Source organism: Eretmochelys imbricata, chromosome 25 (assembly GCF_965152235.1).
Source record: "Eretmochelys imbricata isolate rEreImb1 chromosome 25, rEreImb1.hap1, whole genome shotgun sequence".
NCBI classification, from domain to species: Eukaryota; Metazoa; Chordata; order Testudines; family Cheloniidae; genus Eretmochelys; species Eretmochelys imbricata.
Window position 1 is genome coordinate 3,944,524 of NC_135596.1, and position 12,659 is coordinate 3,957,182.

The 12,659-nt window shown below is 43.7% G+C and overlaps 1 protein-coding gene across 1 annotated transcript in view; it reads right to left on the reverse strand.

Moving 5' to 3' along the window:
• The window catches only part of FBN3 (fibrillin 3), a 269,159-nt gene that overhangs the window by 173,013 nt on the left and 83,487 nt on the right, over positions 1-12,659 (reverse strand). The window contains exon 5 of the mRNA XM_077841944.1: positions 8,327-8,422. Within this exon, the coding sequence (XP_077698070.1) occupies positions 8,327-8,422 (96 nt within the window). The remainder of the gene's footprint in view (positions 1-8,326; positions 8,423-12,659) is intronic.

Genomic DNA, 12,659 nt, shown 5'->3' on the forward strand with positions numbered 1-12,659 from the left:
CCTTTTTTCCATAGAAGAGACAGTCAGTGCCAATCTAAATACCAGCTACTGCCGTATTGAAACTTTACGGCCAGCCCAGCAGGCTCCCCATTGTGCTGTCTCTGAGCAATAGACATGAGGACCCTGCACCAGACGGCGCTGCAGCGACCAGCCAACTGCGAACGCTGTCCCAGTGGGGAGCCCCGCTGTTCTAGGGGCGAGGGGCGAGGGGAAGAGGAAGGTGAGTAGCCAACAGGCAGCCCTAGCCTTAGGGGAAGCTGCACCTAGCAGGGAGTCAAGTGGCAGTACTAGGGAAGTACCAAGCCTTTTCCCAGCTGTCTCTGGAAACCTTCTCCACCCAGCAATGCCACAGAAGGGTCATTCCGGATCCAGAGAAACCCTTCAGGAGTGAACCCGGTATAGTGGTGGGTCTATGCTCCTCTCAGCCAGCACTGCTCTCCCCGGGCCCTGCACATCAAGTGCCAACACCTCATTCCACTCAATCCCGTGACATGAATTCAATGGCGCCAGGATTTGGCACCATGGGACGATCCCTTAAGCAGCACTTATGTGACAAGGGCCCAGAGCCTCAAAGACATTTAGGCACCTGGCTCCTGTTCATTGCCATGGCACTGAGGTGCCTAAATACCTTAAAGATAAGGACGGAGCTGCCTCTGCTTTTCATGCAAAGGCATGAAATCACTGTGCAGACACTTCAGCCATCACCACCTCTGAACACTGTACAAGATCCGAGCCTACAAATCTGTACAATTGGCCAGCTTTGCTCTCCTCTGACTGGAGACTTCCAAGGAGCGACTGTGAATATTTCACATATTAGTATTGGTCTGGAGCTTGGACTGAATCAGAAATTACACACTGATTCCACAGTGGAGATCTGTCTGATAGGCTAGCATCCTCAATACCTTGTGTCCCTAAGGGAGCCCTGATCAGTGACTGAACCTTAACGTGCTCAGCAATGGAACAAATTCACTCTCCAGGAGGGAAGGGTTAATGTCTCCCTTCACAAGAGCAGTGAATGCCAGCGGACGCAGCCTCACCCCCTCCTTGTCTTCCTGTAAGCTCAGAGACTAGCATGGAGGAACCTCTGAAAAGTGTAACTTATCACATCCCTTAGCGAAGCGAAGGCTCTGTTTGTCTTGGCATGGAAGAACCTGTGTCTACACAGCTGGAGAGCTTGTTTTGTCTCCTAGTGCAAGTCTGGACCAAATCAATTCTCCAAAGGCTTTGTAAAAATGTTCTCTGTATTTAAAGAATTTTATATATTACGAGACATCTCCAAAACCCACACACACACAAAACGTGAAGGCAATTGGATTTTTCAGTCTTCCCTGGCACTGGCATATCCAGAAATTGCTTTCTTTACACATTTGCCAGATTCCTCCTAGAACACAGCCCTTATTATTATAAACATGCAAGCCGTAGAATTTATGCTACCTGCTAAACCAGCAGGGGGGAACCAGCCACCTACGTACTCTGGGGCCCAATCCTAACCCCACTCCACATATGGAGAACCCATGTAAGTCATTATAGGTTTAGCGGGAGTAGAAAGCTTTCAGGATGGGGCCCCCTGTTGTGTAAGACTGTCTGTCATCATGGCACCTGCCTAAATACTTTATAGTAATTAAAAAAGAGTGTTTCAGAGTAGCAGCCGTGTTAGTCTGTATTCGCAAAAAGAAAAGGAGGACTTGTGGCACCTTAGAGACTAACCAATTTATTTGAGCATAAGCTTTCTTGAGCTACAGCTCACTTCGTCGGATGCATTCCAAAAAGAGTGTGTGTGTGTGTGTGTGTGTGTCTGTGTGTGTCTGTGTGTGTGTGTACACTGCCTTACCAATCTTTGCTTCTGTAACAAAGTACAAGGGAGGGGAATGGAGCAATGTGTGCCCCTCTGTAAAGGTGTATGAAGGTTGTTAAAAGAACTTTAACTCCTTTGCACCCAGCAAAAGTGAAGCTCAAACCACCGCGGAGGCCTTTGTTGGGGCACCTGCTCCATGGTGCTCAGCAAATAATTTTGCAGCCCATGGAACACTGCACAACTATTTTGAGCTCTGTGTATTTTGGCTGGCTGCTGTTCAAGCAGGACTGCCTGCCTGCCTGGGCTACCGGAAACCAATGTTATTCCTATCTCACCCTCTACATCAGATTGCCAAGAATTCAGAACTTGGAAAAGCCATTAGAGACAGGAACCAGCCAATCCCGGAGCAGGGAGCTAGATGGTTCACTCCCAGTCTCAGGAAAGTCAGCCGGGTGGGGGAAAAGTTTCCAGAGACCTTTGATGTGAATCCTTTGAGTTTGCACATCTGCTCTGGGGAGCGTTTCGGTTTCACTTCTGTTCTGTGCAGCGCTGACCCTCGCCAAACATCCCCTCAGCAAAAAAGTGTCCTTGGGCGTTCCTCTAAGCCAAAGGGACGGGAGGAAATTCCAGCTCTCCTAGCAGAACCTCATTCATTTCCACAAAGCCCGTCCAGCTTCTCAGCACACCCTGACTGCGGAAGCTCGAGCGAAGCCCCCGGCCGCTGTGTGCCACAGTCTCAGCTGCTGTAAACCAGCGGAGCACCATTGACCTCAGTGAGCGGCCCCGATCACAGACTCATAGAATCACAGAACATCCGGGTCGGAAGGGACCTCAGGAGGCCATCTAGTCCAACCCCCTGCTCCAAGCAGGACCAACCCCAACTAAATCATCCCAGCCAGGGCTTTGTCAAGCCTAACCTTAAAAACTTCCAAGGAAGGCAATTCCGCCACCTCCCTAGGTAACGCATTCCAGTGTTTCACCACCCTCCTAGTGAAAAAGTTTTTCCTAACATCCAACCTAAACATCCCCCACTGCAACCTGAGACCATTGCTCCTTGTCCTGTCATCTGCCACCACTGAGATCCACAGCACCTGAGGCGCTGGCCCAGGAGTTCATTATTTTTACAAACTATTCTAGAGGCCGAGCTGGCCACAGTTTTACACTGGAGCGTTTCTCAACAGGAAACTGGCTTTTTGACTAAAATCAACTGATTTCATAGAAAATTTTCATTTTGGTCAAACTTTTCTAGTTTTTAGCTGAAAAATCATAAATGGAAATCCCAACATTTTTTGTAAAAATTTTGAGATACTAGTAAAAAATGTCAGTTGTGGGTTAAATATTTTCTTATTTCAGTTTTTTTTGGTTCAAAAAATTGCAAATCAGTTTTTGAGTTCAGGTTTTTGTCAAATTGCCTCTCTCCCCCCTCAAAAAAACTGTAGTGAGAGAGGGAGAGAAAAAATCTTCCTCATCGAGTGCATAGGATGGACAGTGCTCGGGAAATAAACTAGGGCTAGGGGGTGACGAAAACTGTAAGTCTGTAGGACCCCTGCCTCATTTGCTGCAGAAGCTGTAAAGTGAGCTGTGAATGCAGCGGGGGTTGCAGGAAGAGAAAGGATGGTCTCTGGTTAAGGAAGTTGAATGCCACTCTAGAGAACTGGATTCTATCCCTACCTCTGCCACAAAGTTCCTATGCAATGCTGGGCAAGACACTTTTCACATGTGACTGCTAACTGTGTGTTCTTCATTTTATGGGGGCTCAAACTAAGGTGTAATTATAGCACAGGTAGGCATAGCCATGCTAGCATTAATCTAGCTAGCATGGGTAACAACTGTAGTGAAGAGATGGTGGCATGGACATCATATTGAACATATACCCAGGGTCCGCAGCGGGTGTGTACTAAGGTGGTTAACCTGAGCTGACGCCCATGCCACCATGTCTTCATTACTATTATGACCTGCTCTAGCAAGGGTGTGCCTACCTGTCCAACAACTACACCTTAACTCCCAGTGTAGATGTACCCTAAGACACCTGGGGTCAGATCTGCAGAAGTGCTGAGCACACAAAACAACACAGTGGGAGCTGTGGTTTGAACATACAAAGTGCTATAAAAATCCTAAGTACTCTAGAAAATCAAACCCTATATGCCTTACATTGGACACCCAAAATTAGTGGGTACAGTGGTCTGTATGCCTCAGTGTCCCTCTCTAAAGATAATACCACCTCCACATCTCACAGTGGTATGGGGAAAATAAATTCATTAACATTTGTAAAGTACTCACTTATTACTGTGATGAGCACCATGAAAGCACCCAGGAGGAAAACTAAGGTTACCTTGCTCGTAAGGGGAATTCTTCAAGATGCATTCAGTATATTGACACTCTTGGGAAGCGCTGACCCATTGCAGCTAAGATGGTGGAAGCGCCTCACCCCTCGCACCCTGTCACTAGTGCTCACGCGAGTCAGGCAACATGGCTATAGGAGTACCTTCCAAATGCTCACGTGGACTGCCAAGTACTGATACAATTAGGATTGTGTGTAAAGTGGGGAAGGTGCATGGGGAATGGGAATATGCAGAGTGCATCTCAAAGAACTCTGGTTACGAGTCAGTAACCTCCATTTCTTCTTCAGGTGCCCTTTGCAGATGCCCACTCTTAGGACAGCTTGGTGAGCAGTACCTCAGCAAGGATGGACAGAGCCCTAACTGAATGGTGGCTGAAGTACCACCCTGCCAAAATGAGCATTGGGCCAGGATTCTAAATCTAGTGCACAGTGAGAGGTCAAATGTGAATTGTTCTCCATGTAGTGACCTTGCAAGCCTCAGAAAGGGGAATGTGCTTGAAAACTGCTACAGTTACAGCCATTGCCATTGTATTATGAGCTCTAAGAGGAGCTGGAGGGGAAAGCAAAGCTGCCCTATAATATTCCTCCATACAAAATTTGACCCCTCAAGATAATGATTGAGCTGAAATGGTCCTACACATCGAAGAACTGGTATAAGAGAGAAACAACTTAGGAGAAGATCTGAAGTCCTTAATTCTATCCAGGTGATATGAGAGAAATCATTTTATCTGTCCATGTCTAAAGAATGTCTTATCCATGTCTAAAGAATGTAATCCAATGTCTTCTCCCTGGCTTATATGGGTTTTGAGGGAAAATACTGGTGAGTTTATGATAGATTTACATGGAAATCGGAACCAATGTTTGGAATGAATTTAGGATGTGGCCTAAGGACCGCCTTGTCCTTTTGAAACATAGTATGGGGGGGAATCTGCTATTACTACATGCAGCCCTTTAATGCTTCTAGCGGATGTGAGTGCAGCTGAAAGGCTGTTTTTATCAAAAGGTGAAACAAAGCAATCTTGGAATGGCTCAAAAGGGGAAGACATCAGTTGACTCAGTACTAAATTTCAATTCCACGAGGGGACAGCGATTCTGGTGGGTGAATAAAGGTTCAGTAGGCCGTTCACAAATCTCTTCACCATGTTATGTGAGAAAATGGGTTTGTCCCTAATATATGCATGTACCAATGAAATAGCCACTAAATGAACTCTAATAGGTGATAAGAATAGTCCCTCTGTTTTTAAGTGTAACAGATATTCTAAGACCATATGAATGGGGGGAATCTATATTTCTATTTTCTGCCCATATAGTGAATCTTTTCCATTTGGAGACATAACACCTTCTAGTAAAGGGTTTCCTAGCATTAATAGCAATTTGTTGAACCTCAGTGGAGGTTCTATTTCCGTCAAAGTCCTAGCAGTTAGGTGCAGAGGTTTGAGGTCTGTGTGGAACACTGTCCCCTGTTGCAGCGATAATAGTGGTGAATAATAGGTCAGTTACCATTGTTGTCTCAGCCACCCCAAAGCATTAAGATCATCCTGGCAAAATCCTGCTTTGCTTTGGTTAAAACTTTGGGAATTAAAGGGAATGGGGGAAATGCACACATGAGCTCCATTCCCCAGTTTAGAGAAATGCGTCTGTCAGAGATTGACTGTCTGTCCTTGCTCATGAGCAGAAAAGAGGGCAGTTTGCACTGAGTCTGGTGGCAAACAGGTCTAGAGGTGGGAATCCCCAATGTCTGAAGATAATAACCTCGATTGATGAATTCTCTAGAGATATTATGAATAGATACTGAGGCAATCTGCTAACTCGTGTTCTCTGCAACGTGTAAAGAAATAGGGTAAAAATTGTAATGTATGCACCAATACCATAGCTCCATCATTTCATTGCATAGGTGGGTTGAATGAGTCCCTTCTTGTTTGTTCACATAATAAACTGCATTCATGTTGTTCATGGCCATCTGGATAGCTGGTTTGCATATCTGTGGGAGAAATGCTCTGAGAGCCAAACAGATTGCCGGCAGCTCCCATATATTTATGTCTAACCAGAATTCTTTGAGACTCCAAAGACCCTTTACTACCTGAGAGTGAAGATGTGCACCTCTGCCTATCTTGGCTGCATCCATGGTTACTATTAACTTTGGATGAGGTGGGTTGAATAATACCCCATTGAGCACTCTCTGCGGATGTAGCCACCATGTTCGAGAATGAAGAGTTTCATGCGGTATTGTAATTCTCTTCAGCCTACTGTCTGGACTAGGACTGAAATTCTTCAGAATCCAGTGCTGAAGTGACCACTTTCTGAGACCGGCAGGACGATTACATGTGTCATCCATACCAGGAGTCCCAGTAGCTTCGGAAAAACCCTGTCATTTGAGCCAGCTGTATTGTCAGTGAATGTATCAAATTGGTTATTTTCAAAAGCCTCTCTCCCGAAGAAAGGCCCTTCCTTTAACAGAACTGAAGATTGTCCCTAAGAAGGGACTCTTGATATGAAATGAGAAGTGACTTTTTCTTGTTTATGATGAGACCCAGGGTTCTGAATAGACAACGTGTGTTCTGAATGGCTGCCTCTTATTCTTCTTTGTGTTAGCCCGTCAGCAACCAATTGGCCAAATACGAAGAGATATTGCCATTGTCAGTGATCTACAGGCAATATCAGACACATCAAACAATGCCCTAAGGGCATGTGTGGCTACATTTTGGTATTCATTAATCATGGCTGATGTTAACTTCCTTTGAAGTTAATTTAGGCTTAAATAGAGACTGGGAGTGGCTAAGTCATTATGCAAGGTAGCCTATTTCCCCTTGTTTTTTCCTACCCCCCCCCCCCGCAGATGTTCTGGTTTAACTTGGATTTAAACTTGGAGAGTGGTCAGTTTGGATGAGCTATTACCAGCAGGAGAGTGAGTTTGTGTGTGTATGGGGGTGGGTTTTTGGAGGGGGGTGAGGGAGTGAGAGAACCTGGATTTGTGCAGGAAATGGCCTAACTTCATTATCATGCACATTGTGTAAAGAGTTGTCACTTTGGATGGGCTATCACCAGCAGGAGAGTGAATTTGTGTGGGGGGGTGGAGGGTGAGAAAACCTGGATTTGTGCTGGAAATGGCCTAACCTGAAGATTACTTTAGATAAGCTATTACCAGCAGGACAGTGGGGTGGGAGGAGGTATTGTTTCATATTCTCTGTGTATATATAAAGTCTGCTGCAGTTTCCACGGTATGCATCTGATGAAGTGAGCTGTAGCTCACGAAAGCTCATGCTCAAATAAATTGGTTAGTCTCTAAGGTGCCACAAGTACTCCTTTTCTATTTGAGACAAGAGGAGGTGACCTGGACTGTGGGTCCCATCAGAGGGGAAGGTCCCTGGCCTATCCCCCGACCCACTAGGTGGGTCAGCAAAGACTGCAGGCATTGTTCTCCTCCCTTTCTCCATGCTGGCCAGTGATGAGGTTAGCTGAGTGAACGGCAGGTTTGGAAGCTGTGTTTTTTCACCTTGATGTCCGTCATAGTCGGTAAGTAAACTGTTTGTTTTACTGTTATCTATTTCTAATCTATCTTTTAACAACTGTAATCTATACTAGCTAACTAACTACTAAAATACAACTAATTACTAACCTACATGTATTATTTGTATTATTATTATTTTATATTTGTATTTTTATTAATTTTTTTCGGCTACAGCACTAGCGACAGAGACAAACGGACAGAAGGGGATTCATGGCCCAATGCTGCAGTGGTTGGAAGGAACTGAGATGGCTGCCGTGCCAGTGCCCTCTGACCGTGTGGTGAGGACAGGAGGCGAGGGGTCAGGCATTTCCAAAAGGTGCTGCAACTAGAAGGTTCTACCATCCTACCTCGGTGCAACCCAAGAGGGGGATGTGCAGAGGACACTCCAAGAAGAATTGATATTTCTGTATTAATTGACAGATGAGGTTAGAAATACTGAGTAGCTAGCTACTGTCCATCCTGTGCACTGAATGAGGCAGGAATCCTATGGAAAAAATAGCATGTGATCACATAATTAAAGACTCTATCATAACGCACACACACAATGGGGGCCAAATGAGTACGGCATGGGCAAACGTAACGTGGCATTTCCTAACTTAACTTCCAAGGGCTTGAAGTTGAAACGTTTATGTTCTTTTTTGTAGTAACATCAGTGATAGTAATATAATAAACTGCTCCTTACCCCTCTCACACTGTGGGCCAGTGAACCCATAGACACAAGCACAGCGGTTTGGTCCAATGCACCGACCTCCGTTCTGGCAGCCATTTTCACAGACAGCTATTCAGAAATAGAAAGATGGGTGAGATTACACTAGACAGTGGTCAAATGAAGTACAGCCAGAAATTCTGCTCTAATGGAACAACCCATGATGAGAGATGCACGGCTGCTGCAGAATTTGGAGCATCCCATGTTTTATGTTATATATTATTTGCAGTTCAGGGATCTTCCCCACATACAGATCCAAAACAGAAAGGTAGGTTATTTTTTCTTCCTGCTTATAAAGAAATCAATTATAAGTGGACTGGAAACCAACAGCTCAGTCATCAGAGAGGTTTTGCTGGGTGCTAGACTCTCAGTTAACACAGCTTAGCTCTGTGATCCAATAATGAAGGAGTACAAAATTAAAAACTGTGAAAAGGGAAAATTTGTGCTAGATATGCTCAAATCTGAGCAAAATGGTGCATGTCAGAAATCAAGTGAGGGAGAAAAGTGATTATTAGGGATGTTGATTAATCGCAGTCAACTCACACAATTAACTCAAAAAAATTAATGGTGATTAATCGCAGTTTAATCACGCTGTTAAACAATAGAAATACCAATTGGAATGTATTAAATATTTTTGGATGTTTTTCTACATTTTCAAATATATTGATTTCAATTACAACACAGAATACAAAGTGTACAGTGCTCACTTTATATTGCACGGTAAAAATGATAAATAAAAGAAATAGTATTTTTAAATTCACCTCATACAATACCATAATGCAATCTCTTTATTGTGAAAGTGCAACTTACAAATGTAGATTTTTTTTTTTGGTTACGTAACTGCACACAAAAACAAAACAATGTAAAACTTTAGAGCCTACAAGTCCACTCAGTCCTACTTCTTCAGCCAATCACTGAGAGAAACAAGCTTGTCTACAGTTACGGGAGATAATTCTGCCCACTTCTTATTCAAAATGTCACCAGCAAGTGAGAACAGGTGTTCACATGGGACTTTTGTAGCCAGCATTGTGAGGTATTTACATGCCAGATATACTAAACATTCGTATGCCCCTTCATGCTTCGGCCACCATTCCAGAGGACATGCTTCCATGCTGATGACGCTCGTTAAAAAAATGGGTTAACTAAATTTGTGACTGAACTCCTTGCGGGAGACTAGTATGTCTCCTGCTCTGTTTTACCCGCATTCTGCCATATATTTCATGTTATACCAGATTCAGATGATGACCCAGCACATGTTGTTTGTTTTAAGAACACTTTCATAGCAGATTTGACAAAACGCAAAGAAGGTACCAATGTGAGATTTCTAAAGATAGCTACAGCATTCAACACAAGGTTTAAGAATCTGAAGTGCCTTCCAAAATCTGAGAGGGATGAGATGTGGAGCATGCTTTCAGAAGTCTTAAAAGAGCAACACTCCAATGCGGAAACCAAAGAACCCGAACCACCAAAAAAGAAAATGAACCTTCTGCTGGTGGCATCTCACTCAGATGACAAAAGTGAACATGCGTTGGTCTGCACTACTCTGGATCACTATCGAGCAGAACCGTCATCAGCATGGATGCATGTCCCCTAGAATGGTGGTTGAAGCATGAAGGGACATGTGAATCTATCGCATCTGGCATGTAAATATCTTGCAACGCCGGCTACAACAGTGCCATGTGAACACCTGTTCTCACTTTCAGGTGGCATTGTGAACAAGAAGCGGGCAGCATTATCTCCTGCAAATGTCAACAAACTTGTTTGTCTGAGTGACTAGCTGAACAAAAAGTAGGACTGAGTGGACTTGTAGGCTCTAAAGTTTTACATTGTTTTATTTTTGAATACAGTTATTTTTTGTACATAATTCTGCATTTATAAGTTCAACTTTCATGATAAAGAGATTGTATTACAGTATTTGTATGAAGTGAATTGAAAAATACTATTTCTTTTGTTTTTTATAGCACAAATATTTGCAATCAAAAATAAATATGAAGTGAGCACTGTACACTTTGTATTCTGTGTCGTAATTGAAATCAGTATATTTGAAAATGTAGAAAACATCAAAAAATATTCAAATAAATTGTATTCTATTATTGTTTAACAGTGTGATTAATTGCACGATTAATTTTTTTAATCACTTGACAACCATAGGAAGACCAGGGATCTTTCTCACACAACTGCAGTGAAGAACCAGGGACAAGCCTGACTGGAACTCAAGTGACACTAGCAGCAAGTTGATGTAATGATCTGTCATATTAAAAGAGCGGCTAACTACCTGAGTGGAAAATCGTGAATCCCAAGGAAAAACAGTGGGCAAAACCTGCCGTAATGGGATTTGTGCCTTTAGAACAGCAGAGATTCTACAAGGTGATGTTGGGAGGTTCACAACATGATTGTAAAAGAAAAACAATTTTCTGAGCTACCACTTGACAGCAGGTGAAAAGAGCCAAATAGTCAGTGCTGTCTGCCTCCCTACCAGAGTGAAACAACCACCGTTTGACTGCTTTCAAAAATGGCGACCTTCGGGTGGGAGGTGAACTCTGCAGATGCACATCTGAACTCTGCATCTGCACTGACCAAGGACAGCGAGTCAGGTGCAGAGAAGGGATGGGCACGTTAAAGGGACTGTTGGGTTGCTGGACTTAAGAACCTGAGGGAAAAGGACACTGCCCAACTTACTTGGGGGTTGGGTCTGTTGCTCATGGTTTACGTTTCTGAACCCTGTTTGCAGCGTTTTCCCAAATTAATGCCGAGTTACTTCCCTCCATTTACTAAAAGTGTGTGTGTGTGGCGGGGGAGGGGACTGGGGGGGGTGTTTCTACACTCAGACTGTGCTTGTGAGAGGGGCCAAGGGCTTGGTGTGTAATTGTCCCAGGTCACTGGATGGGGGCTCGAGACAGTTTTGTGTTGTATTGTTGAAGAGGAACCCCATAGATACTGAACCTGGCCCTTGTGGCTGCCAACTTGGACTAGCAGAAGGGTTATAGTTGGTTTGACATGATTTATTCTTGACAAATCCATGCTGTTACCTTTCACTTTATTATCCTCTAGGTCTTTGAAAATGGATTGCTTAATTGTTTGCTCCATTATCTTTCCAGCTGATTGGTCTGTAATTCCCCGGGTTGTCTTTATTTCCCTTTTCATAGATTGGCACACTATTTGCCCCTTTCCAGTCCTCTGGAATCTCTCCCGTCTTCCATGACTTTTCAAAGATAATTGCTAATGGCTCAGATATCTCCTCAGTCAGCTCCTTGAGTATTCTAGCATGTGTTTCATCAGACCCTGGTGACTTGAAGTCATCTAACTTGTCTAAGTAATTTTTAATTTGTTCTTTCCCTATTTTAACCTCTCATCCTACCTCATTTTCACTGGCCTTCACTGTGTTAGATGTCCAATCACTACTAACCTTTTTGGTGAAAACTGAAACAAAAAGCTCATTTAGTACTTCTGACATTTCCATATTTTTTGTTATTGTTCCCCTCCGCACACCCATTGAACAACAGGCCTACCCTGTCCTTGGTCTTCCTCTTGCTTCTAATATATTTGTAGAATGTTTTTCTTGTTACTGTTTATGTCTCTAGCTAATTTAACCTCATTTTGTGCTTTGGCCTTTCTAATTTTGTCCCTACATATTGTGTTATTTGTTTATAAATTATGTGTTTGTAATTTGACCTAGTTTCCACTTTTCGTAGGACTCTCGTTTGAGTTTCAGATCATTGGTTAAGCCAGGGTGGTCTCTTGCCAAACTTTCCATCTTTCCTACTCAGTGGGATAGTTTGCTCTTGTGCCCTTAATAATGTCTCTTTGGAAAACTGCCAACTCTCCTGAAGAGTTTAAGGCCAGAAGAGACCACCAGATCATCCTGTCTGGCCTCCTGTATATCAGAGACCACCTACCCCACCCCGCCCCCACACACGGAAGCCAACAAGTGAAATAAGACCAAGATGTTACAGCCCACAGCAGACTAGACTGTTATGTGCCACAGGCAGAGACTAGGAGGGAGCGAATGCACCAAAGAGTGGGTGATTCCACCAGAGGCAGGGAAATCACACCTAACTCTGCCTGCCACCTGGGGGCAGAACTTGACCAAAGGCATATAACAGGCCACTGTGTCCTAGCAATAAGAAAGTAGATGAGTGGAAACCAATCTGACTCACCTGTATGTTAGTACTGGTGAAACAGATATTAGAGTTATAAGAATGTGTTCAGTGTTTAGACTTTAAGAAATGCTTATAGGATGCTGCATGTATTGATTTTACCTATATCTGCACCCCATGTTAAAAGGTAACATTTAAGTGTTTGCTCTGTA